The sequence below is a fragment of the Thrips palmi genome, unplaced genomic scaffold, assembly GCF_012932325.1.
Source record: "Thrips palmi isolate BJ-2018 unplaced genomic scaffold, TpBJ-2018v1 HiC_scaffold_16, whole genome shotgun sequence".
Taxonomy (NCBI): domain Eukaryota; kingdom Metazoa; phylum Arthropoda; class Insecta; order Thysanoptera; family Thripidae; genus Thrips; species Thrips palmi.
Window position 1 is genome coordinate 5,965,655 of NW_023144625.1, and position 27,948 is coordinate 5,993,602.

Below are 27,948 nucleotides of genomic sequence, written 5' to 3' on the forward strand. Positions count from 1 at the left end.
ATGTCGACGCCTCCTGATAGAAAAGTCCTGACTGTCAGAGTAGATCGAAGAAAATCCGGACTGCCAGAACCGATTTAAGGCAATCCTGACTGTCAGTGTCGATTTAGAGCCATCTTGACTGCACATGAAAAGTGCTCTTTACACAAAGGCCATGACGCCCACATCCTTCATAAAATTACTTGCCGAAGGGCTTGTTAAAAAGTTTCTTCCTTTTATAAATAGGTGCCTATTGTATTTCAGAGATATCGTGATTCCCTGATATTGCACTTCAGATAGTTCGTGAACACTTTTAGGTACCTCTGCATTTAGGGTTGTTCTAAATCCGCACTGACATTTAGGATTGTCTTAGATCTACTGAGACAGATAGAAATATCTTGGATCTTCTCTGGCAGTTAGGTTTGTCTTATAGTTTTGTCTGGTAGTTAGGATTATTCAAACAGAAGGCGTCGAAGTGACTTACGCCCAACGGCCACTCAATTATGAAAAGTGCAACACTCTCACTCTCATCCTTCAATCGATATTTCGTCAATATTTATTGACGTTTGCGCGCATTAATAGAATTTCGTTAAGAGGCCTGATAGATTTGTCAAGACGAGATGGATATTTATGTTTGTAATACACAAATAAAAATGTCAATATTTTTTTCAATGCGCACATACGTCAATACGCATAACTCACTACGAGGCTGAGAGGGAAGGAGGCATTCGGCATTGCACTCGTCACGCATCCGCATCGTTCTTTCAATAACTTTTGTACGCTGAAAGTATAATTCATCCCTGATAAAAAAAATACGATTTCAAGAAATCCTAGGAGTCACGAAGTCAATTTGGGTAAGAGTGTGGGGAAAGCAAAAAAGTTATGTAAAAGGTAGGGGGTGGCTCAAGGGTGGCTGGCTACGAATGGCAGTGGTACCAATGTGGTCGATGTGCCACCCGTCAAAATTTAACCTTGGCAATAAAGAGAAATCAAAATGCCGGGAAATACGAAAAATTCCAATGCTAATATATTCCACAGTGATCATACAAAGGAACATCTTTGAAGTCCATCATTATGAAAATTTTGGTGGCAGAAAGAAGGCAGTAAATTAATTTTCGTGGGTTGGCAACAATTTTGTCGGCGTCTGCGCCCTTGCGAAAATCGCGAAGTTGAAAACACGAGTATAGTCGCGCATTAAAACCGCCCCTCCATTGTTGCTGACGTTGAATTGTTTGGCTTGTTTCAAAAGGCTACGGTTCTCTAGTCATGTTTTCTTCAATTCTGTGTAATAGTTCTCACTCACAACGTAGCAACACCACGACGGTTGGCTTGACAAACTTTATGAACTCGAGAGGGATGGTCTCGAAACGCGGGTGAGTCTTGTTCGAGGAACATGAGCACTGAAAGCCGCGAGGTGGAGCGAAGTGATCATGGTGCTAACTGAATCAGAAGTACCATCAAACCTGGCTAAAAGGAGCAGCTACATGACCAGCTTATTCAAAAAGAGACTAAAAGTCTTAAAGCGACTCTTAAACTATATTAAGGAAACATAATTCACAGATGCATGTGCACAGGTACGCAGTTAAATGGCTCAATTCACTCCGAGTTGAAGAGTAACAAAAATTTTCAACAAAACAACAACAAAAACAACGCAGCGGTGCGGGATTGGTGCGGGACACTCTCATAAAAAGTCACTGGCCGGCTGACCGATCCAAATGGCCACGTTCGAAACGACACCAATTCTATTGTTGCATCTTGTCTACCTGCAGTCAAAGAAATTTTTCATTTCGAACGTGCTATTTCAGCTTTTGGAGTAAGCTGTACAGACCCAAAAAGAAGCTCCGCTATTGGTCCGGCTCGGCTCGGCTCCCCCCACTCCCTTTTTTTTCCTTTGACGAGTCGAGTTTTGCCATAGAAACGGCGATTTTGACAGCAAATTTCTCAAAATTGGCGACCAAATTTTTAACCAGATTTCAGCATTAGAATCAGCGTTCAAAGTTCTACAAGTCTGCAAAATCTCATTAAAATCGTATAGAAAATTTCCGAAATGCATAAAGGGCCACACAAATCGAATCTCGGGCCGGCTGAATCCTGGGTATACTATAAGGCTACTTCGTGCCTAAAAATATTGCCAGGAATTGTTGTGGTCTTTTCTAGCAGTCTAGTTGGACACTTCATTCAAGCATTCAACCAAGTAGGCTTAAAGACGTAATGCAGGAAATCGAGCGTAGGGAACAAAATGTTCCATGCATTTAGATGTGCGGAAGGCACCTATGCCCTCTACAAAGATCTTTACTTTGAGAGTGAGGCCAGACTCGTCGAAGCGCGACATGAGCTCCAACAATGGAACGAGAAGTGGCGACTTCGGTGGCAGCATAACGTTGTAGACGGTCGAAGTGGTCTGGCAGTAGTCCTACCAAACCAGAAAACAGACTTTAATAGTCCTGGGTAGAATCAGCAAGGTCGAAAAAGGTACTGACGAATCTGAAGCCAACCCATAGCTGTGTGTTTGAACCTCAACTTTAAACTTGAACTCCAAACTGAAGCAGAAGAAGGGAATAACTTGAGGTAACTTCAAATTGAGTCTTTATGTTATCGTTGTGCCTTGGAGTACACTGTTCGAAAATTTTTCGCTAATTTACAAAGATTTCACTGGAAATTTTTATAAACGAGAGCTTTGTAAAACGTAGTTGATGAAATATGTCGTAAAGTTCGAAAAATCATCGTAAACATCAATTTACAAGAAACTTTGTAAATCTACAAAACATTCCGTTATATTTGTGATAATTGTAAGTAACATGCACCCTAGCATGCAGCAAATAGTGTTGAGAAAAAATGTTCGCCGGAGACTCTAAACCAGGACTTTCTGGCCCGCCGGCAGCCTAACTGCGACAGCTCTGCAAGGGCATTTGAAGCTCGAAGACCAGCTCGCTTTGGCAATCTCTACGGCATATTTTGTCAATTTCACAACTGTTTCATTTGTCTACAAGATGTTTGCTAAAAATATCACAAATATCGTTTTGTGGCCAATACAAGATTTATAATGTCAAAGTACGGAATAATCTCTAAATTTCAAGATACCTTTTTTAAAGAATATTTTACGAAATGTTTCGTGCTAAAATATTTCGTTAATTAACAAAAATTTCTAGCAGTGTAGTTTACACCAGGACACCAAATTATTTGACTCAATTCCCACCAGTTGAAGAGAAAACCCACGAGGAAAAAGGACTTAGCTTCACCCTTTCAACGGTGTGAATTTCATCGGAAAAAAAGAGCAACTCGACCCAAGTCCACATAAATCCGTTGCACAAAATGGCGAAAGGAGACAGCTCAATTCATATTTTTATGAACCTCATGCATCAAGAGTCAACTAACTCAATCTCCCCTTTTCTTCAGAACTGTAGTTGGAAAAAAATGTCACTGCAAAACTGTATCAGAGCAGCAATAAAGACTCTTCGCAGACCTGAACTCCACTTGAGTTGTCTCCGTTCCACCTCGTTTTGGAGGGTTCCAAAGTGCATTCTAACGCTAAGATTTTAAACACAGAAACCGTCGACAAAGTGGTCTTACATTTCTATTTTCAGATATTACTTATGCCTTTTTTACATATATCTTTTAGAATCCTAGATTGCATTACGCATTTGTACGGTTTTAGTTTTCCCTGCTAACAGATTTTTGTTTGTCTCGAAATAATGATGAAAATTGAGTTATCCCCTTTTCCCGCTTCAAGGATCAACCAAGAAGTAGGTGAGCCATTCACCCGAGTTGTAACCTCTCTCCCTGCGAGTCCCCCTTATCCATGGTCCAAATACCCCTCACTGTGCCAAAAAAGTACGGAAAATTCTGTTCATTTTTTTTGCCAGGATTCTCCGTAGCCCTCTTATCAATATTCTCCGTAGGCTCTTACAGTGTTCTCCGTACGACCGCACAGTCTTCTCCGTAGGACCTGGAAGACTGTATAGTCCTACAGAGAATACTGTTAGAGCCTACGGAGAATATTGATGAGGGGGCTACGGAGAAATTACCACAAGCTGTTAAGGGGGGACCCTGGTGAAACCTTCAAGTAGGCTTCAAAATAATTCCAGAAATTTGAAACTTTGCCTAATTATTAGGTTTATTATGGTGAGTTCCCAAAACAAAATTCAATCCAAAATGTTGAACGGTCTCTGAGAAAAGTGGCTTTTTAGTGTTTTTTAGAGCATTGGGGAAAAACCTCCCTGCATCTTTCATTGGGACGGAAAGTCTTCAAAATTTTTTGGGGTTATCCTAAAGATGTATAGAAGAGATTTTAGTGACGGAATTTTCAAATTAAACTTCTGTCCTGAGATATGAGTTTTCAAATTTTAACATTTAAAAAATGTGATTTTTCCCCCTTTTTTAAGAAACTTTAAGGGGAGGTTCTGGTGAAAATCTTGCCATTTTCCAAATGGATCCTACAGTCATAATTTGTTCGGAATATAAAATTTTTCATTGAGGAGACTAAAATTTGACTTTTGAAGGCACATGCCAGGCTGTTAACCCAGTCGAAGAGTCTTTTTGAGCCTATTTTGGCTGTATCTTAAAAAATCTCCTTGCGCATACTATTTTGTCGTAAAAGGTTGACCTTGAAATTTTTCACTTTCTCGATTCATTTTCAAAAGATTCCGGCATGCAGAGCTCAAAACTTCCATTATATTATTAGTTATTAGCTTTTAAAGCTGAAAAGTCCCTAAAATTTGTCTATTTTGTACATTTTTGATCAATTATAGTGAAATGCTTGGTTAAAAAGCTTGCGAATAAAAATGCAATTGACATTTTGAGATGTGCATGCCGGCATTTTTAAATAAATGAATCGAAGAAGTGAAAAATGTCGAAGCCAACCTTTTACGACAAAATAGTATGCGCAAGAAGATTTTTAAAGTTATAGCCTAAATGGGAGAAAAAGGCTCTGCGACTGGGTTCAGGGCATAGAATGTGCCTCCCCAGTGAAAATTTTTAATAAATACTTGATAAGACATCAAATTTTTAACAAATTTTCACAGTGGGACCTATTTAGGAGAAAATAGCATTTTCACCAGAACCTCCCCTAAAGGTGTTTGCAAAAAAAAAGTAGGGCTGATATCAAGATTCCGTCACTAAAATTTGTCGACAAGTCATCAATGAATAGAGTCCATGCAAGCCGACTCATGTAGGTGTCAACCAGGAACGCAGGAAGTCTGTCTACGACAAAATTTTTTGTCGACTGAGCAAAGCTGTGAAGTTGAGGGTAGAAGCTAACGACAACTGATCTCAATGTTATTTCCTTCCAAAGGATAAAGAAACTACCCACTCAGCTTAAAGGTGTTCAACCCGTTGAATCTGAATTCTTCCATGCACATTTTTATCTATGAACTTTGAAAATACTGTTTTTGACAATTTTGGCGTTTTTTTCACTAGGGCCCCCCCTTTAACAGAATTTTCCGTAGCTTTTTGCCACAGTGCTCCACGAGTGTCCCCAGTCTGCACTGACCGCGAGGGTGTAGAAGTCCCCCTTTGGTTCCCGCCAAAACGCCGCACGCAGCGCGCTCCATTAGGACCCCCGCGTCGTGCTGGTTTTGCACGCGGCCGTACACACCCTTGTACTCGATGCTCTTGAAAGTGCTGGCCTGCGTCATGACGGCGTCCTCGTACGGATTGCGCCACCTGTTTGAAGATATGAGTCAGTTGTGGGCCACACTGAAAAACCAAACGTGGTCTAGACCGCACCAACTGGTGAGGTCAAATGGGTGCCATTTTGACCACATCAGTTGGTGTGGTCTAGACCACGTTTGGTGCGGTCTGGACCACACCAAACGTGGCCAAACGTGGTCTAGACCGCACCAAACGTGGCCAAACGTGGTCTAGACCACACCAACTGATGTGGTCAAAATGGCACCCATCTGACCACACCAGTGGTGCGGTCTGGACCACGTTTGGTTTTTCAGTGCAGGTGCACTGAGAAAAAGCGTCGGTCGTCCCTCGATGGCACTGAAGGCTCCCTAAGTCATCAAATCAGGGGGTGACAGAGTTGTCACGCCCCTGCAGTAAGTACAGGAGCTTTGATGAAAATTTCATCGATTGATGAGGTTGTCACAATTTAATACTAGTTACTAAAATGGCATACACCTTATATATTCATATATACCATCATATCCACATACCTTAGTCATATTCCTTATAGCATATAGTCAGAGTGTGATGGGTGAAACAAACGAGCAGTTCATTTCTCAAATCTGTGGCATACAGGACATGAGCCCCGTCCTGTTTGAGCCCCGATGGTCTGAGCCTCGCCTTGAGCCCCAACCTGACCGAGTTGAGCCCCGCCTCCCACTCTAAATGTCTTACGAAGAAATTTCCCATAATACGAAGGAAATGGCGCAAGCATAATACGAAGGTGGTTTTTCTTCGTATTACGAAGGTTTTTCTTTGTATCTTACAATGAAAAAGGTAAAAAGATTTGTATTTCGAAGGAATATTGCTTCGTATTATGCTTGCACCGAATTCACTGTAACATACGAATAACATAGGTCAAATTTCATTGTAAGACATTTAGAGTGTCGAGCCCCAAAGTCTTGAGCCCCGGTCAGAGCCCGGATAGAGGCCCGATATCTGAGCTTGGTTTGAGCCCGGACTTGAGCCCCGACCCAAGCCCCATTTGAGCACCGCGGTCAAAAATTCATCCAAAAAGACTAAAAATGCACGATTTCTTGCCAAGGGGCTCAAATGGGGCTTAGGTCGGGGCTCACGCCGGGCTCATGTCGGGGCTCTAGATATTGGGGCTCGGGTCGGGGCTCAAGTCCGGGCTCAAATCGGGGCTCTATTCGGGCTCAGGCCGGGGCTCAAGGCGGGGCTCAACTCGGGCTCAGGTTGGGGCTCAAGACGGGGCTCAGACCATCGGGTCTCAAACGAGACGGAGCTCATGTCCTGCACTGTTAAACTAGGCGTACGCGCCGTTTTGTTTGGGCGCGTAGTAGGCGAGCGATGCGTCTGTATTCTTGTAGAAGATGGTGAAGAATATATGCAAAGTAAGGCCAATACAGGGTCTTCGGTAATGAAAGGGCCGGAATTAATGTCATTTTCGTGATTATCTTACTGAAAACTGCAGGAAACAATGTGAAACTCAATTTTAAAATTTTGGTCACAAATTGGTAAATTTTGGGGAAAGTAAAGGTCTGGTATGAAATTGGAAGTCATTTTCGTGATCAGCACACCAAAAACTGCAGGAAACTATGTAAAACTCAATGTAAAAATTTTGGTCCGAAATTGGTAAATATTTGGAAAAGTAAAGGTCTGGGATGAAATTGGAAGTCATTTTCGTGATCAGCACACCAAAAACTGCAGGAAACTATGTAAAACTCGATGTAAAAATTTTGGTCCGAAATTGGTAAATATTTGGAAAAGTAAAGGTCTGAGATGAAATTGGAAGTCATTTTCGTGATCAGCACACCAAAAACTGCAGGAAACTATGTAAAACTCGATGTAAAAATTTTGGTCCAAAATTGGTAAATATTTGGAAAAGTAAAGGTCTCAGATGAAATTGGAAGTCATTTTTGTGATCAGCACACCAAATACTGCAGGAAGCAATGAAACACCGAGGAAATTTTGGTTCTAAATCATGTAATTCTAGTTGAAAGTATGGGTCTTAAGTTGTTGGGTTTTTTAAGAGTGTGTCTTGTTCATGGTGTCATGCCATGAACCCTGACCCTATTACTCAGTCGAGTAACATTTAACAGCCAGCATTGAATTGCTTAATACGATTCACAAATACTTCAATTACCATTCGATATCTCCTTTTTACTGAACTTATGAATACGCAATGTTATTAGTAATACCTAAAAAGCCTTTCTCCTTTTTAGTTTAAACTAGTGGATTAAACTATATTGATTTATCTGCATTAATTAAAAAGAGACATATTTACAGGCAGGCTGATTGCAACTACTTTACGGAGAAGACCTTCTGTCAGATCCAATGAATCGTTTCATAGAATCCAATGTCGAGGCCACTTATTGCTAAACGCAAGTTTATCTTATTCATAATGATAGTCATGATGTGTTATTTAATCTTTGAAACAGTTTAGCAAAAGTATTTACCTAACATTCTGAGTAAATTAAAAAGAGAGCCAACTCAAACCATGACCAACACAAATTACTAGTTGTCGCAGACAATGTATGATTAAGTTAAAAGAATCGTCTCATGAAATCATATGACCAAGTCAGTGAATCGTCTCATTGAATCTGATGTCAATGTCAAACCTTGAATGCGCTACACTCACTCATCATATGGTTTTCTTTAAGGTTAGTACTATAGTAAACTCACAGCATTGCAATGAAGCCTTTTCCCAGAAGTGCCAAGAGTCAGCAAAGACTATTTATTTTGGTAAGATTAGTATCCGGTTTGTACTTATAGAATGTATTAATATATTTTCTAACTGTTATTGAGCAAAGCAAACAACTAAAAAATATAGTGTCTGAGAATATAAATGGAAATACACTCACAAAGGTTAAAAAGACCAAAACATTCTTGCAATTATCACACACACTCCACTGACTAAAACATTTGCCAAGTCGCGGTGTAGCGGGGGAGGGGAGGGGGCGGACGGACGGACGAAACGCGTAATAATTGTCACTTTCATTTTCCGTATTTCACTCAGTTGACACTCCGGAGGGGTTTCAATCATTCTTAAATATCGAAAAACTATGACCGTACTCACTTCTAAGCCCTTCTGCTCTTTAGTTTGTTTTATTTGCCAATGTTTTGATAGGTCCCGTATTTGAGAGTCGCGGCCGCAAGTATGAAAAATTGCTACGAGCTGTCAAGCACTGCCAACCTAACCACGCTAAGAACCTAATTCAAAAAGATGTTTTGAATATTTCAAACAATAGTAATCGTGAATATAAGATAAACTCCCCCTGGGGGAGATTTAGGAGCCTTCCGGTGCGAAATTTTGAAACTATTTGTGCGGTAGTTGCTGAGAAACGTGAGTGAGTTACGGACACACAGACAGACAGACAGACGCACGACCAGTCACTTTTTGGTGCCCCCAAACACGGCATGGGCTCGCTATCGCTCGCCAAAAATGGTTGTACAGAAACAATCAGATGAGTGATAATTTAGTCGTTCTAAAACATAGAATTTCATCATGAACCAAAGCGAAACAAATGTCGTTGAGTCTAGTAAGCAACATTTTGTCGTTGAAGAAGAAAATTCTTCTTATCCCTCTTTACGATACAATTTGTGTGGAAACAAAATCTTTTGCAATTATCTGCTCAATTAAAGCATATTATGAATAATCATCTATTTTGTTGTTCTAAGTCATATGGAAATTACTATTGTTAAAAAAACCATGCAAGATAAATTAAGCGACAAAAGTACTCTATGAATTTTGTCGCAGACATAGCAAAATTTCTTTTGGACTTTCAATACTTGTCGTAGATGTATTATTGTTGGTGCGTTATTACAAGTTAGTCTTTGTGAAATTATCTCTTAGTTCCAATACGACTACGGTTTAACAAGCTATTCGTTCCACAACAAATCTTGTCGCTAAAAAAGTTAGCGATAAATGTGTCGCTAAGTTACAACAAAATTTTTATCAGTGTGTATGCCAAATCTGTTAACACGACGGAATTCCAGGGAATATACATTAGGGTACTCCAATGAAGCTTGTAACGGAAGAAAAACAAAAGCCCTAAAAACAGCGAATGCGCAGACGTTCCCCCACCAACCGTTTGTATAAATTTGCGCTAAGCTGTTTTTAGAGCTTTCAGATTCATTGGCTTTTAGATTCATTGGAGCCTACGTATGATATAAATCAAATTCCACATAGGGCCTATGCCAAAAATCGTGCCAGATACGCGTCCAATAGTGTGAAGAGCGCAAAGAAGACTAAACAGGAAGCGGAGTGCACTGTTAAAAAACCACTGTAGGATAACAACTCAACCACGTACAGGGGCGTTTTCGAAGTACAACATAAATGTTTTGCATCATTACAGAAAAGTCATCAATAGACAACACTTTTGTTTCTTTACAACTTTCTTGTCCAAAAACAAAAGTTTGATTGTTATTTCAAACAGGAAAGTTGTCGTTCAACGGTTTGTGCTGTAAGAAAACAATAATGTGCAATCACACAACAAGTATTGTAATCAGGATACAGGAATCTTGTTAAACAAGGTAGGTTTACGCCAGACAGCGTCTTGTCGTAACAGGCTTCGCGATGTCTCGCGGCCTGTTTCTCCAATCCGCGCCTGGCGTACCTACCTTGGCCTGCGGCGCTAGCCTGCCTTCGGCAGACAATGCTTGTCCATCATCAGTTACTTCAGAACTGTTGCATGCTGGGGGGCCTCAGACCCCCTTCATTCTAGATAGAGGTGCTTCATCTCCAAATTACACGATCTTGACCCTTGTAACTTTTCAACTTGTCGTGGCTGGGGGGCTCCGCCCCCAGACCCCCCTTTCATCCAGACAGGAGAGGTCTACCGACAGAAAACTCGATTTTTCGCCGTTTTTTAGGTGTTTTTCGGCTATAAAAACTGAACCACTTGAGCTAGGATGGTGAAATTTCGCGTGTGCCGAGCCAAGAACATACCTAATAACCCTGCGAAATCTCAGCCAGATCGGCTGAGCCGTTCAGGAGGAGTAGTGTACACACACAGACAGACAGACACACAGACAGACAGACAGACAAAACTTTTCAACCGCACTGGAGTAACAGGCTTCGCTATCGCTCAGCCAATTACAACACAATTTGTACAACGCAAATTAGGAAAGATTTAATTGAAGAATTGACAACAACCTTGTCGCTCAACAATGAAATCATCAGAAAACAGCAACGAGAATTACAACTTGTTTGTCATGGCACAACACGTGTTGCTATCAAACTTTACAACATATTTGCTGTAATATTACAGCAACATTTTTAACAGTGTGGAACGCAGCTAACGAATCGGGTTCAAGAGAGATATGTGCGAACTTTTCTGTTTCTTTCCTTTGCCAAAAAGTGATTGAATCAGTCTTAATTGCTTTTCTGAGTGACGCTTCAGATAACTCGAACGGTTGTGACAGATCAATTTACCGGCACCATTTCTGGTTTTGTCATTCTACTCGTTCTCCACTCACCGGCAAATAGAATGGTGTTCATTGTAAATGTCTTATGAAGAATTTTTCATAATACGAGAATGGCTCAACCATAAAAAGAAGGTAGTTAGTCTTCGTATCTTACAATCACGGCAAAAACGGAACCTGGTTTTCCCAGGAATACTAAGTAGGAGTAAGAAACAGTGCGTCGTATTACCTAGGCTGACGCGAATTCGCTGTGATACAGCTGAAATGCACTCAAATGAGTGGTCAATCATCGAACAGAACAACACGTTTTCATTAAATTTTCCATGTGACTTACGCCCTCACGACCAACGGCCACCGAAATGTCATTACAATAATGTAGAGTGTACCCACTTACTTGGACGCGGTTAGCCAGAACGTCTCGTGCTTGACATCGCTCAGAAAGAGGGGCAGCTCTGCCTCGGCCAGTTCGCGCAGGTTGCTCAGACGGCTCTTGAACGCGTCCGCCGACATGTGGCTGTGCATGCGGCCCGTGTACGCCGTAGTGATGACCAAGCCGAAGTAGCCCCACAGGCTGGGTAGGAATATAGGAAAACGTCTTACTCATCTGTTAGTCACGCAGTTGTGTGTGTGTGTGTTCACTGAAGTTCAAACGGTGAGACGTCTGACGAAGTTCAGACCATGATAAGTATGACCAAAAAAGGTCAGACATCATCAAAACTGGCTCTCCTTTAGCTTGGTGATATATCAACCTTTAACAGTGATACAAAAAACTGACCCTTTTTCGGTCACACGACATTTTAGGATGACGTTTTTTGGTCATACGTTTCAGTATCACCCCAGTCAAAAGTCTTACATTTCTACTTTCAGTGCACTTCCAAACTATGCATTTCATGCAGATATGCAATTATAAGTATGTGTCCTGATTTAGCATGCTACTGTCCGTGACCACTTGCAAGCGCTTGCTTCATGTTATTGTACAATATTTGTACGAGACATCACAATTTTTTGTGCACACAAACTTTCCGTACGAACTTACAAATTTGTACTCTATTTTGAACAAAAATGTATAAATATACGCTGTCTTTCGTACAAAACTTGTACGGTAAGTTCGAAAGTTCGTGCGCCCAAATACCTGTGATGTCTCGTACAAAATTGTACATGACATTTAGTGTGTGTGCACAGCGAAGCGAGAACTAAGTAGACAGGTAGGTTAACAGTGTTGTTGAATGGTATGACCAAAAGTTCTACCCGAACAAAAACCGCACTGCTGATCTTTCAGGTTGATTGGGAGACGAGCTGACGAAAGCCTGCAGTGTGAAGAGTGCCATGTCTCCGCATTTGTTGAGAGATCTTGGCTTCTCGGTACCGAAGAACACGTGGGACAGCTGAAAAACGTAAGAGCAGATATCGAGTCGGTCATTCACAACTGAAAAACTGAGGGCACACCGCAAATCCAAGTGTGGGACAGGCATGCACTAAATAACGTGGGACCCGGTTTGTCCCAGCGATGCGGCTTCTGTTCCATGCTCGAAATCGAAAGCCAAATGAATCGGTGTTGGATTACATTACCGCCTTGTAAGGGCTGGCCACGAAATGTAATTTTGGGTGATAGTTGGGGGATGCTTTGAGGGACAGGTTGGTGTGTGGCATAAATTATGACGACACTAAATAGAAACTTTTGTCTACTCGAGATCTGACCAGTGTTTTAACTGAAATTAAATGAATCGCCTTGAGTTAAAGACTGTTAACAGTCCTCTTGAAATTATTGGCGAATTTTTAGTAGTAGTTCAAGTGGCGGTGCTGGCTCCTCACACTCTCAAGTTAACTGTTGTTAATGGTACTATAGAGTTCTTGTTGATGGGCCGCGACTGGCTTGATGTCTTAAATCCCAAATGACAGGATAATTTTAGTGTACTCTCAGGGACTTCTAGTTCAGCCAATTCTGTTGAATTTGTGTTGCCTATGCTTGCCAAATCCTATCCAAGTGTATCCTCTAACAATTCTCAATCATGTATTAAAGATTTTGTTGCGGACATTACCTTAAAGGATAATGTTGTACCTGAGTTTCTACGTCCTTATGCAGTACCTTGTGCTATGATTAGTTTTAGAGGCTATGATTGCTTCAAAGGAAGTTCAACGAACTTTCAAAATGGTTTTCTCCTTGTTTCCCTTTTTTCAGAACGGATGGTAGCATAGGGCTTGTTACTGATTATAAGCGTACTGTAAATAAGTGTATCAAAACAATGTTTACCCGATTCCGAACCCTAAGGAAATCTTTGCTAGCCTTGCGGGTTGAACGATTTTTTGTGTTCTTAATCTTGTTGATGCGTACACGCAACTAAAGCTTGAAAAAATTTTGCAAGAGATTCATACAATGCACACTCAAAAAGGAGTGTTTTGGTTCTGTGTCTGAAGTGTTCAAACGTCTTGAACGTTACGCTGCACACTGTTAAAAAAAGTGCTGTAAAGTAACATCACTTATGCTGTTAAGTTTGATAGCAGCACGACTTGTTTTATTACAACCATGTTGTAGCCCTGTTTTCTGACAGTTCGATTGTAATAAAACAATACTTCTTTGAAGTCTTCGACGATGTCTTCCCAACATTTTCGTTGATTTCATCGTGCTGTTATTAAACAACACCCTTGTAACCTGACAACAATATATGTTTTCAGATTGCAAAAGGCTGTTTCTAAACATGAAACCTGTTCAACGACAACACAACTATTTTGAATCACGATTACATTGTTGTTACTTGACAAGGAAATTGTTATGAAACGAAAGTGCTGTTTCTGGAAGGGTTTCCCGTTCAGACACAAAACAATACTGTTGTTATTTAACAGCATTACTGTAGGTGATTGTGTTGTAATATTACAGTGGATTTTAAACAGTTTATCAGTGTTTTTAAGCCCTCTTGGTTTTGTCCTTGTGAACCGTATCTTGGCTATGTCGTTTCTGCTGATTTTTTTTTTTATCGTCTAAATTTGGGTGAGAATCATTATACCGCCCAAATTTGGGCGAGAATACAATCATCACATAAATTTAAATGATTAAGTAAACCGCGCCCAAATTTGGGTGTCGATCACACTGACAAAAATTTTGTCGTAACTTAGCGACACATTTATCGCTAATTTTTTTAGCAACAAGATTTGTTGTGGAACGAATAGCTTGTTAAACCAAACTCGTACTGGAACTAAAGGATAATTTCACAACGACTAACTTGTAATAACACATTAGCAGTCTACTTTCAAATACAAGTCGTTGACCAACAACAAATGTTGTTGGTCAACGACAAGTCTTGTAAGTCGAAAAAGATTTTGTAATGTCTGGGACAAGTATTCATGGAGTACTTTTGTCGCTAAATTTATTTTGCCTCATTCTTTTTTAAATAATAGTAATGTTGCTATGACTAAAGAAGACCAATAGATGATTATTCATAATATGCTTTAATTGAGCAGATAATTGCAAAAGATTTTGTTTCCATACAAATAGTATCGTTAAGGGTGATAACAAGAATTTTGTTCTTCAACGACAAATTGTCGCTTACAAGATTCAACGACATTTCTTTCGCTTTGGTTCATGATAAAATTCTTTGATTTGGAACGACTAAATTTTCACTCATCTGATTGTTTCTATACAACCATTTTTTAACAGTGCAAGACTTTCATTCTCAATGTACCCCCGCAAATTTACGAGATTTATTTCTTGGGGTGCAAAGTTAACTCGAGTGCCGTACCTGGAGAGTTAAGGACGCGAGAACGAAGGCCGCGAGGATGGACGCCCACACTGCCTTGTCGAGGTACTTCAAGACCTTCGAGAGCGAGTTATCGTTCTTCTTGACGCCGCGGGGCAAGCACCAAGTGAAACAGGCCTGCTGGTTCGTCGGTGGTCTGAGCACGTACCTGCGACACATAATGTGTTGATAGTGAAGTGCCACACTGTTAAAAAAAGGGGCTGTAATGTAGCAAGAAATAGACTATTTTGCTGGATCCACTTCGATCCCTCGAAAAAACAAATGCATCAAAAGTCGGGTCGGGTCGGCCAATCAGGAGCCTCCTTACATCAGTGAAAGCGCCTACCCTTGATGAAACGAGGCACCTGATTGGCCGACGCGACCCCACTTCCGGTGCAGTTGTTTTTCGAGGGATCAAAGAGGATCCAGCGAAATAGTCTATTCGTCGCAAATGTTTTTAGAAGGTTGCAGTCGTTCACTGATGACTCCGGTTCAGGATATTTGTGGACCAGTAGCAATTCTTACGGGCATCTTGGATTGCCGCTGAAGTCCAAGCTCTAGTAAACGCCCGGTGAATCGATAAGTTTTCTTCTGTAACGTTGACCGGGTTGTTTATTTACAGTAAAATGATGTGCAGCCCAGGTCACTACACTGTTTAAAAAAAGGTGCTGTAAATTAACAACACTTATGCTGTTAAGTTTGATAGCAACACGACTTGTTTTATTACAAGCATGTTGTAGCCCTCGGAGCTGTTTTCTGACAGTTCGATTGTAATAAAACAATACTTCTTTGGAGTCTTCGATGATGTCTTCGGAACATTTGTGTTGATTTCATCGTGCTGTTATTAAACAAGACCCTTGTAGGCCCTAACCAGACAACAGTATATGTTTTAAGATTGCGTTAAGTCTGTTTCTAAACATGAAACCTGTTCAACAACAACACAACTGTTTAGAATCACGATTACGTTACACTGCAGGAAATAACCACAACAAAAGTACACAAGTACACAAATATCTGGCAAATTTTTTATCAGGAATTTAGTGTACTTTTCAATTACAACAATTGTTGTACAAAGTACAATGGAACCGGCATGACGAATGCTGTGCAGTCCAGGGCTCGTTGTGGTTTGTACAATTCGAGGGGTCCTATTCAAAAGATCTTATCTGCGCGTTCCCCCCAAGACAATCTTATCTTAAACGCATGCGGATTTCACCCAGTTTGACCAGATTTTCAAATCGAGATTTATATTGATTCCTGCAGTTTTTGGTGTGCTAAACTCAAAAATGGCCTCCAAAGTTTTCCCAGACTCACGCTTCACCTAATTTTGACCAAATTTGGACCAAAATTTTTGAATTGAGTTTGATGTTGATTCCAACAGTTTTTTGTGTTCTGATAACGAAAATCACCTCCATTTCGACTCCAGACTTCTATTTTCATCCCGAATTAGGTCGTTTTGGACCAAAATTTTCAAATCGAGTTTTATATTGTTTCCTGCAGTTTTTGGTGTGCTGAACTCAAAAATCACCTCCAAATTTTTCCCAGACTCACGCATTACCGAATTTTGATCAATTTTGGACCAAAATTTCGGAATCGAGTTTGACGTTGATCCCTGTCAGGGATAGACACAAGGCAACATAGGAAAAGAGGAAATGCTGATCTTGCAGACGCGCTCGCGGCGTCCGGCTTGGCCGCGAGTCGTCAGTCGTAGGCTGAGCCTCAGAGCGGCAGCACCTTTCGGACCTAGCTTGGTGAGTGGGAGGTTATCCAACCCTTAAACACTGTGTCCTCATTGCCGTACGAACCCCGCTCCATGCCGTTCAGGAACACCACGACTAGCTCCCCTGACATGGTGGAGGTGCTGGTGCCAAAATTTCAATAATTTTGGTTGTGAGCCCGTACTTAGGAGTGTTGTGCGTGGTCTCGGAATGTGTTTCTGCTGCGGTGGGGGTGTAGACTTGACTGTGATAGTGCAGATCGAGATTTCATGCATCATCCCGTAGAAATTCGCTTCCGGTTCCCCATTTTGGGGTTTGCGGTCAGCGACCGTTTTAGTAGCTGTCTGAGGAGCGAAAGTGCCCTCGAAGTGCCACAAACTCGATTTCTCAGATTTAGTCTAGATAGTAAGCTAAGTTTTGCGGTCGATTTTGTTGGGCCGAAGGATGGTTTCAATGGTTGTTTAGGCAAAAGACGCACAGTAAAAAAAGATTCGCCGATTCGGTGACGTCTGGGCGCCAAAACGAGAATATTACAAGAACAGCAACACCCTCAAACTGTTCTGGCGGCCCTCTGTTCGTTTCGGCGACGCTCGGTCCGTTCCGGAGCGGCCACCTCACCAGAACGGCACTGCAGTCACCCTCCCGCCAGCGACTTTTAATCGTCGTATTAATGTGAAATAGGACACAAAACAAGTCAGGGGCTGTCAGTAATCATTCGCGTGACTCATCAAAGCGTAACGTTGCCGGCGGGCACGCACAAATATGCACAAACAGCTCAAAAACAGTTGTTGTGGTCATCCTAACCTCTCTGGCGGAACACCACCTGGTGACGCAGGTCACCGTTTTGGTGACAGACCGTCGCCGGGTTTGTAGGGGTACCCGTTTCGGTGAGATTGGATATAGAACGACCACCAAAACAGCGAATCTTTTTTTACAGTGCGCGCAGAGTGACTGAACGGCTTTCCGGAGGAGCATGGCAGAGTGCGGGAGGACTCGTGTTCTGGGGGGAGGAGACCCTCCCACAAGCCTTGCTGGCTCTGTGGGTGTTGTCCGCGGGGGCAAATGTCTTCGTCTCGCGGAAAAAGTTTTCGGACTTGTGTTTTGTGGCTTGAAATTTGTGTTGTGAGACCGCGTGTTCTGCGCCTCGTTCCACGTGGCCAGCGCTGTGGACGCCCGACATCATGCGCCACGCCGCGCCACGCCGAGCCGCGAGTCTCGCCGCCGCCTCGACACTGGACACCCCTGCGTCAGCAATCGCCTGGACGGGGCACTGCCACCTCCGCTGCCACGGCTGCCGCAGCAACAACAAGACGGCACGGCGATACCCCAGCCTCCGGCGATACTCCTTGCTCGACACACGTGAGTTCGTCAGCTGGCTGTCGCTGTCAAGCAGCGGGGCAAGCGCTCGCCCGCCCAGTCCGTCAGCAGTGCCTGCCTCACACCATCAGGCACGCTGCGATCCAGTCATCTCGATTTTCCCATCGCATCGAGTCTGCCGACCTGAACGATCGATGGTCGAGTGCACAGAGAGTGCAAAGCGAACGTCAACTTCCATCAGCCGACGTGCTTTTCCGAGGACGCAGAAAGCATGGCGGCACTCCTGAATTGAGTAGGGAGTGCCAAAGTGCGAGAAGCCATCACTGCCATCACGAGTGCACAGCGTCCCGGAAGACGGACTCCAACGTGGGAAAAACATCTTCCTGCAGCCATCATGAGTGCACAGCGTCACGGAAGACGCACTCCATCGCGGGAACAACATCTACCTGCGGTTGAGGACGTGACCGGCTTCGAGATCAACAACATCGAAACAGCCCAGAACATCTAAAATATCTTGTTTTGATTCATAACTTTTGATCTATTATTTCGATTTTTATTGAACTTTCGCGGCAACATGATTGATTTTGGAACTTTAGAAATATTTAGGCCTGTTGGGTTGACATGAAATGAAAAGAAAATTTTACAGAACTTTGAAGTAAACAATACTTCTTGCTTGCCAAGCTATAAATGATCTAAATTATTTTTGTTTTCTTTTTAATTTTTTTTGTTTAATTTTGATAAGCATTTTGCCTTTTCCTATATATACTAGCGTATTTTTTTTTAGGAAAGTTAAGTTAGGTAACATATTTTTACACCGTTAGTTATAGTTCGACTAGGCTCTAATCTAAGGTTAAGTAAAGTGCCTTAATAAGCGAGGACGCTTATTTTCCAAAAGGGGGGGCATGTCAGGGATAGACACAAGGCAACATAGGAAAAGAGGAAATGCTGATCTTGCAGACGCGCTCGCGGCGTCCGGCTTGGCCGCGAGTCGTCAGTCGTAGGCTGAGCCTCAGAGCGGCAGCACCTTTCGGACCTAGCTTGGTGAGTGGGAGGTTATCCAACCCTTAAACACTGTGTCCTCATTGCCGTACGAACCCCGCTCCATGCCGTTCAGGAACACCACGACTAGCTCCCCTGACAATCCCAACATTTTTTTTGTGTGCTGATAACGAAAATCACTTCCAGTTATACCTCACACCTACATTCCACTCAATATGAGCCCACAAACTGCGCTTTTCGTCTACTTAAGCAAAGTCCGAAGTGCACAAACTCGTATCGCTCAGCCACACTACGCGCCCAAACTAAACGGCGCGTACCCCTAGTTTTATTTGATGACTCTTCTTAAGTTCCTAGCTGGCAGGCTAAATGGGACTCCAAATGAACTTGTGACCCCACCAATGGATTGCTGTCCGAACGAGGAATACATTGATGGCGTCACACGTTCGGTTCGAGGCCTGTTTAGAGACTCTGGAGCTCAAAACGCGTCTAAAGTGTTGGCTTCCTCCACTGGTCACTACTATGCACCGCCAGCCCTGACGTACCGGCCGTTGACGGCTGTGGAATACACAATGCCGATGTCGCTGCGGTTGTAGTACACGTCACCCACGACGCCGGCGGGGGACGTTTCGGTGAGTTCCTCTGCAGGGTGCAGCTCGCCGAAGGAGGGTCGAAGGCGTGGCTGAAAATTGAGCGCACTGGCAAGCGTCTCGTACAGTGGCTTGAGAGTGCCTTCGAACGCATACCTGTAACGACACGTACTTCAACTTCACTGTCATAGTACAACGAATGTGACGCCATATTCGTCAGAATGTGAATTTCGTCACGTTCGTTTGAATTCCGCATTTGTATGTTGATCCACGTTTCAACAATGTTGTCATAACTAGGGATGTGCGAATCAAGGATTTTCATTTCGAATCGAATCTTTCAAAAAAGGTTTCGAATCGAATCGAATCTGGAAAAATTTGTCGAATCGAATCGAACTTAGAAAGATTCGGAATCGAATCGAATTCGAACTGAAACTAGAAAAAATTAGTGCGTTTCAATACACAAAACACATGTAATAAAGGAAGGGCGTACAGTATGAATATAAAAAGAAGAAAAATTAAATACCTGATCTTGCTTTTGTATAAAAACTACGCTGTGCGCGCGACTTTCAACCGTTCCCGCGCTACGGATTCGAAGACGAACCACTGTCGATTCGAAATTTCGAATATTCGGGGTCGAAGCAAAGAGATCCGTCCCCGAATCGAATCAGCCCTGATTCGATTCGATACCGAACTATTCGCACATCCCTAGTCATAACCTACTTGAACCTGCGATTCAAAATTAACATTCTGACGAGAACAGTCACCTGTGGTTAGAGATGTGCCAATCAGGTTTCCCCCCTTCGAATCGAATCGTGTAAAAACAGGGCTGTAGCTGCCCGCAGGGCCGGACTGGCTCATAAAGGGCCCCGGCAGAAAATTGTCATAGGGGCCCCTGCTCCCCCCCCCCCCCCCCCCCCCCCCCCCGTCCACGACAACTATGTGATTTTCCCTGACTTTTGAAATCGTAGAAATGATATAATTACCCAGGGATTGTTTCTGATGCTTGCAGCAAAAACATTAGCAGCGGAAACTGCGAGCGAAGCGAGCTTCAAATTTTTTCTAATGCAATTTAAATTTTCTTCTGAAAAACGGGAACATGCAATAATCTTCAGTAAGCTGGTTCACAGCAAACTAAAACATTGTTGCAAGTTTTTCAGGAACTGACCTGGACCTGCTAGGAACTCATCGAGCTGATGATAGACTTGTTTCACGCGATTCCGCATTACTATGCGAGCGAAGCGAGCAAAAGTTAAGGCCTATTGTGTGTTCAAATGCAATACCTGCCATTTGTAAGGGGCAGTACTACGAATTAGGGTCATACCTGTTGAACGCACTTCAAAATTAAATTTGACGGACGACCGGGTTAGAGATTTGCCAATTCTGGTTTCCCCTCCTTAGAATCGAATCTGTAAGCTGTAGTGGCCCAGGGCAAGGACTGGCATCATAAAGGTGCCCCGGCAACGTTAAAATTGTCATAAGGGCCCATACTGCTCAATCTCGTCGCAGACAAATAGTGATTCTCCCGATAGTGTCGTAAAAATGATAAATTCCGGGTTTTTCTGATGTTTGCAGCAAAAACATTACACAAACTCTAAACAGTTACAAATTTTTAATCAATTTTTATAATTTTCTTCTTGAAAACTAATTGCAGTATAAATGCTTCAGTAGTGCGTTCACAGAAACTAAAACATTGAGTTGCACAGATTTTTCAGGAACTGACCATATGGACATCTAGGAACCAAATGTAACTGATGACTAATCTCTGTATTCAAGTCGATTTCCCTTAAGCGAAAGAAGCAGTCAATAAAGTTAACACTAGATGTGTTCAAAATGCTATCCGCTGCATCAATTTGTTTTTAGAAGGGCTGTTTACTACGAACCCTTAAAGGTATTTCGGGTCGATTCTGTGGCCCAGCGGCCACAGAGGCCTCGCAACTGTAAGTTGGGGGGCCCCGGCACGCCGGGGCCCCGGCATATTTTTCTGCCCAAATGCCCTGGCCAGTCCGGGCCTAGCCCGGGTGAAGGAGGGTGGCAAGGAATCTGGAAGTGGTGGCCAGGTGCAAGCAATGTAGACACAGAAATGCACGAGAATACCTTTTAAAAAAGTGTAAATAACCCAAATAACTGCAAATTTTCTCAGCTCGCAGACAAATACTGACCACCCTAGTAAGTCGTAAGAACCGCAAATTTTCTCTCTTTCCGCGTGAGCTCTGTTTGCTCGCAAATTACGCGTTTACCACTCTAGGAAGTCATAAGAACCGCAAATTTTCTCAGCTCGTTTATAATATGCTTTGAGTAATAATCAAGCACTTCAGTTCGCAGCAAATGTCCTTGTACGCCTTCTGAATGTATGCCTCACATCAGAACAAACGAAAATTATTGCTGAGCGAAGCGAAGCACCCTGTTTGGGATTTTGAATAGCTCATTTGTCCGCCCCCCCCCGATACCTTTAGTTTACAAGAGGTATCTTCCTCTGTTTATTTTTACTATATTCATATGCGTATACATAGTCCAAGCTCTATAGTCCAAGCTCTATAGTCCAAGCTCTATAGTCCAAGCTCAATAGTCCAAACTCTAAGGTTAAGTTAGGTTAGGTTGGGATAGGTTAGGTTTCAGTTTGAGAATAAGATCTGTCGCGAGTAGGGTAAGATTTGTCGCGAGTAGAGTAAGATCTGTCACGAGCCCGTTAGGTTTGGTTAGGATTGGTTGGACCATTTAGTTTGAGAATATGATCTGTCGAGAGTAGGGAAAGATTTGTCACGAGTAGAGTAAGATCTGTCACGAGCCCGTTAGGTTTGGTTAGGATTGGTTGGACCATTTAGTTTGAGAATATGATCTGTCGAGAGTAGGGAAAGATCTGTCAAGAGTAGAGTAAGATCTGTCACGAGCCCGTTAGGTTAGGTTAGGATTGGTTGGACAATTTAGTTTTAGATCATTAAATACCCTTCCTTCGATTTAAGGAGAAACCAACCATTGTCGAATCACAATCCTTCGTGCAAATGCATACTTCCTGGCTATCACCCCCCAAAAAGAAAAGAGACCCAGTTTCAAAATAAACACATCCAAATTTACTACTGATGAAAATGCATTTCCATCTCCAGCAGAATCCAGCTCAGCATCAAGGCCGAAGGCCTTCCCCTGGCTAGTTATTGGACACTCCACCACTTCTCGCGTTTTCAAAATCACGCCTTGTGGCTGGGGCGAAGGCCACCTTGACCCTGCCGGTATATTTAATCCCCGCTGGAACGGGGGCCCCTGGGTGTCAACCTGCAATGTGTGGCAAAAAAAGAGAATGGGTTATGGGCCGGGGGCTGGGGCAAGGGCGGGAGAACGACCACCGGTTACAAAGTGGCTTATCAGCAATGTCCGGCCGCCTCCGCTACCATCGCGGAAGGGCTTGTGTCCTGGCGGGTCCGGGGGTGGCGGCAGCTCTCCGGGGGTTCCACGCAGCCCGGGGGCGGCGTCGTCGAAGACAGGGGGTGGCAACGGCCTAGGGAGAGCACTGTTAAAAAAGTTCTGAATTTTCAAAGCAATTTTGATGACAATTTTACGAATACGGATATGAATTTTACAAACATTGCAATTTTCATAACTTGATGCGAAAATTCGAAACAATTTCGTAAAATTGACAATTGTTGGTAATTTTAAAACCATGTTCTGAAAATTGCGAATCTTAAATGTTGATTTTGAGCACACAATAGTAATTTTCCGAATCCGATTGTAAATTTCATAACTAGCTCAAGAGGCGTGGCCAAGGGGCGCTGGTAGAGTCATCAGTAGCTGACCCTCCGCTTCCCGTGGGACGTGGTAGCACAGCGGTAAAGAGCGTGCACCACAAGTCAAAGATCCCGGGTTCGAAACCTGAAGGTGACTTTACGTTTGCTTTTCAAGTATTGCCTGATAGCACATGAAGCGTCAATGATTATTTAATTTTTTATTTTTCAAAAAATCTGAGTATAATGCTACTTGACCATTCTGCTCCGTGCCGCTCAGCACGGCCTGACGACGCTCTTTTGTTTCTCCCATTCTGACGCTGACTTCCAGTCTAGGTTTTCTACGAAGTACCAAGAAACACACCACCTTCGCACTATGCTTGCGCTATTTCGTTGGAGTGAAGACAGCAGGCGGTATGCAAGAAGTCTCGCGCAACAGAATGTTTTCTCTCAGTAACGCACCCCTGCCTTACGAATACAAACGCTATGATGGTGGCGCATAACGAGCAAGCCAAAATGTAGTCGTTACCCCGTATTTTCTAGGTGATAAGCCTATTTTTTTCCAAGCCTTATTGGCATAAAGGTACACTGTTAGAAGAGGGTTCGACTTTCGAACCTACCTTGGCTCGAAATACGACCTAAGTAGGATCAAACCCATCTCGGTTCGAAAATCGGACTGGGTGGCCGATACATCCAGGGTTCGATATTTTGACAAGGTGAGGGTTCGATTTTCGGCTCTGTAGGGTTTGAGCTTTGCTGAGATAAGTGAATTCTTCAACTTAACCAAACAGACATTTCCTTACAGAAAAGACATTAGAGGTTGAATACCTCTTTCATTTTCCATTTTAACGGATGATATCTGTTGACGGTTTTTGTTTGTCTATTTGAGACGAATCTAAATCTGTAGGGTGATGTGTGTTCGGTCGAGTTTGAAAATTGACTTCAGGCGCTGCCCTGCGGAAGTCCGCAGAGCCGAAAGCCGGCGAAGCGGTCGATAATCGAACCCTACGTCCGAAAATTGAACCCCCGTGGGTTCGATTCTTCTTACGACCGATTTTCGAGCCGGGCGAGAATTGGGACCGCCTTTCCCCGGTTTGAAAATCGGACCCCCTTCTAACAGTATAGGCATGACAAATTTCGTAACGCATGCCTCGAAAATACAATTGATGTCCAGTACACAGCGTCATTTCATCGGCAGGGAAAATGCAGGCTCGCCCTTGAATGTCCACAGTTTGCCTCCGTTCCGCGGTGTCCCTTGGTGCTCCGTACCCATTTTCGATGGGTGTAATGGCGGAGATGTAGGGCCACCGAGTCCGGGCCACCACGCGCAAATCGCAGCCATGCAAGTTGGCCACCTTGTTTTTCAACTGCAGTGACTCCTTGGAAAGGTTGACGGATGCGCTCCATCTACACAGAAGGTTAAGTTCAGAGATGTGAATTTGATCTAGGAAGCGGAAGACGGAAATGATTCTACTTATCTCCGAATTGAGTTAGGATACTAGAATTGTGCCTTAGAATGGTTTACAACATTGCACCAAACTGTTTGACTCAATTCTTAGCCAAAAGAAAAAAAATCGACTTCGTTAAAACATAGTAACTGATCCCTTTTACGCTCAAATTAGCGGAAAGTGAAAACAACTCAACCAAAGTGAACGACTCCGTTGGAAATATTGACGATAGGAGATTACTCAACTTGTGTTTTCATGAATCTATTGCAAAAAGAATCACGTCAATTTGGCCGGCGCCCATCATTTTAAGGACACTTCTAGCGAGGCCTGAAGTGAAGATCAAGAAGAAGAACTAAGTCCGGTAACAGTTCAAGGAATCGGCCTTTTTCGGGGGTTTTGGCAGGTTTAAATCAAATTGTATATCAAAATTAAGCTGCCTTGAATTTTTGGATTGAGAATAAACATTCGTCATCAAGAGATTAGCGTTATTTCTCAACTGTTTCCGGCTTATGTTCTTCTTCTTGTTCTTCACTCCAGGCCCTGCTAGAAGTGTCTATTTAAATGGAAAAAAGAGTTAAGTCCAAAAAATGCACCAGAGCAATCAACACCTTATGCTGACTATCGTTCCTCTTGTATTGTCTCCACATTCGCCTTCGTTTGGGATTGATTTACACGTGGGCTCGTATGGCACATTTGTCACAATTGCAAACGACTCTCCCAGTGCCAAATATCATGAAGTCTTTGATGTCAGCGCCCTCAAGGGAGCCTACCGCAAGAGTAGCCGAGGCCTCGTGTCCCGGCAACGGCCCCGTCCGAACGGCGAGTAGGAAAAGACGTCTAGCTGATGTTCGTCTCGGTCAAGCGTCACTCCAAGGGCGCGAACGATGCCCTCATCCCAACAATCCTGGAATCTGGTATGAAGATTGGCCGTCTAAAAATATCAACAGTGAGAAAATTTCCATGGAAATAAGTTGCCGTCCTCTGTTATTATATAAAAGAATTTATTTTAAGCGAACAACTAAATAGCACAACTCCTCCCCCACCTCTGAAATAAAAAGCACCACAGCTTCTGGACGAAGATTTGAAGGCAGAGTGCTGCATCTCGTGTCGTCCAGAATTGTGACCAAGCTTCCGGCCATACAAGGAAACCCCTGGAAAACTTTGTCACTATTGACCGCCTCTTAATTGTCCATAGAACAGAATACACACCGACGTCCCACACCTTCCTAGCTGCTCACTTCTATACCATAACAATAGCCGTGTTACCTGCGGTTTTCGAGGCGCCACCGGCCCGTCACTACATCTCCGCTGGCTGCAGTTCCCGCGGATGCTGTATGTCACTGGCAGTGTGCTGAGAAGCCCGCGACCTGGACAGCGCTGGCCTAGTCAAACACATCGAGAGCATTTCAGTCGGATTCTCATTGGCTTATCCAAGGAGCACATAGCTTCACTGGAAGCCAACGAATGTGACGTCATATTCGTTCGGATGTGAATTTTTGATGTCACATTCGTTTAAACGTGACTCGGCCGTTCAAGTAGGGTGTCTCATCCGTTTGAACGTGGATCAACAGTCAACCGAATGTGACATCATATTCAAACGAAAGTGACAAAATTCACACTCCAACGAATATGACGTCACACACTCGTTGGCTACCAGTGTTCAAAGTGAAAAGTCAGCAAAGCATCGCTTCGTAACAGGGTATTCTGGCACCCGACCAGAACCCCAGGAAGTTGAAATAACTGGATCCGGTATGAGAAATCAGGTGCGCGGAGCCAGAAAGTTTGCGAAATCAGGTATGTGAACGGCCTCCACACATCTGACTTCTCATACCGTATCCTGATATTTCTACTATTTTTAGAGAAAGTGACCCTCAATTGATCTTTTACCTTACTCTTGCTTTAAAAACCAGATGTACTATCGACAAAATGTCAATACGCACTGTGGCGAAAAGATACGGAAAATTCTGTTAATTTTTTTGCCAGGATTCTCCGTAGCCCTCTTATCAATATTCTCCGTAGGCTCTTACAGTCTTCTCCGTAGGACCTGGAAGACTGTATAGCCCTACGGAGAATACTGTACGGCCCTACGGAAAATACTGTAAGAGCCTACGGAGAATACTGACAAGGGGGCTACGGAGAATAACCACAAGCTGTTTACCGAATTTTCCGTAGCTTTTTGCCACAGTGCCATGTACTCTAAGTTAAGGGGAGGTTCTGGTGAAAATGCTATTTTCTCCTAAATAGGTCCCACTGTGAAAATTTGTTAAAAATTTGGTGTCTTACCAAGTAATTATTAAAATTTTTCAATGGGGAGGCACATTTTGTGCGCTGAACCCAGTCGCAGAGCCTTTTTCTCCTATTTAGGCTATAACTTTTAAAATCTTCTTGCGCATACTATTTTGTCGTAAAAGGTTGGCCTTGACATTTTTCACTTCTTCGATTTACTTTTAAAAGATGCCGGTATGCAGAACTCAAACCGTAAATTACATTTTAATTCGCAAGCTTTCTAACCAAGCATTTCACTATAATTGACCAAAAATGTACAAAATAGACAAATTTTAGGGACTTTTCAGCTTAAAAAGCTTACAATTAATAATGTAATGGAAATTTTGAGCTATGCATGCCGGAATCTTTTGAAAATGAATCGAAGAAGTGAAAAATGTCAAGGTCAACCTTTTACGACAAAATGGTATGCGCAAGAAGATTTTTTAATTAAGATACAGCCAAAATAGGCTCAAAAGGACTCTTCAACTGGGTTTAGAGCCTGGCATGTGCCTTCAAAAGTCAAATTTTAGTCTCCTCAAAGAAAGATTTCAAATTCCGAACAAATTGTGACAGTGGGATCCATTTGGAAAATAGCAAGATTTTCACCAGAACCTCCCCTTAAGAAGTCTGAGAGAGTTTGTTCTTCCCGGTTGTTACCACATATGAAGAGCGTCGTCCGGGTGTCCGTGGCTCGTGCCACGGCGAGTACAAGGGTCTCCCACGGTGCAAGGCCCTCTTCCCAACTCGAAAATACGGATGCTGTTAGTTGCAGGCTGTAACTGGTTATCTCGCATATTAATTTGTGCGGTTTTTTGTGAGCAATCGTTTAACTATTACTGGTGAAATGGCATGCCTTATTATTCTGGGAGGCTGAACGAGTTTTCTCTAAAAGCTTCGTGACAAACTCGTAACTAGCGACACTACAAGAACCACTAAACAATACAGTATGCTATGTCCGTAACTCCGTGAAGTGAAGGTTTTGGGGGGAACAAATCACTAATCGGAGTCTGCGATGGTACTGAGGATTCCAGAGCTGCACCGGAGTTTGTGTGTGAGGGGAGGGGGTGGACCGAGAGTATGGAAAATTCAACACGGAGTTTAGCAGACGTCATTTACAAGGCTGAATTCGCTCCAGTCCCTTC

At 43.0% G+C, this 27,948-nt stretch overlaps 1 protein-coding gene across 1 annotated transcript; it reads right to left on the reverse strand.

The window, feature by feature from the left end:
- Positions 1–2,228: 2,228 nt before the first annotated feature.
- On the reverse strand, positions 2,229–27,538 carry LOC117642941. The gene is made up of 8 exons (XM_034381578.1): positions 27,464–27,538; positions 25,808–25,923; positions 19,336–19,536; positions 14,766–14,931; positions 12,280–12,416; positions 11,426–11,602; positions 5,570–5,637; positions 2,229–2,389 (listed from the first exon to the last, which is right to left on the reverse strand). The coding sequence occupies exons 5-8, from the start codon at positions 12,357–12,359 to the stop codon at positions 2,229–2,231; spliced, it is 486 nt and encodes a 161-aa protein (XP_034237469.1). The 5' UTR covers positions 12,360–12,416; positions 14,766–14,931; positions 19,336–19,536; positions 25,808–25,923; positions 27,464–27,538.
- Between the last annotated feature and the right edge of the window lie 410 nt (positions 27,539–27,948).

Bases quoted from the DNA above. Each gene is read 5' to 3' on its own strand.
- LOC117642941 (XM_034381578.1), bottom strand. From the start codon at position 12,359: ATGGCACTCTTCACACTGCAGGCTTTCGTCAGCTCGTCTCCCAATCAA. The intron at 11,603-12,279 runs GTAGAACTTTTG...ATTCCTACCCAG, and splicing joins GCAGTGCGGTTTTTGTTCGG to CCTGTGGGGCTACTTCGGCT. The intron at 5,638-11,425 runs GTAAGTGGGTAC...ATCTTCAAACAG, and splicing joins TTCTGGCTAACCGCGTCCAA to GTGGCGCAATCCGTACGAGG.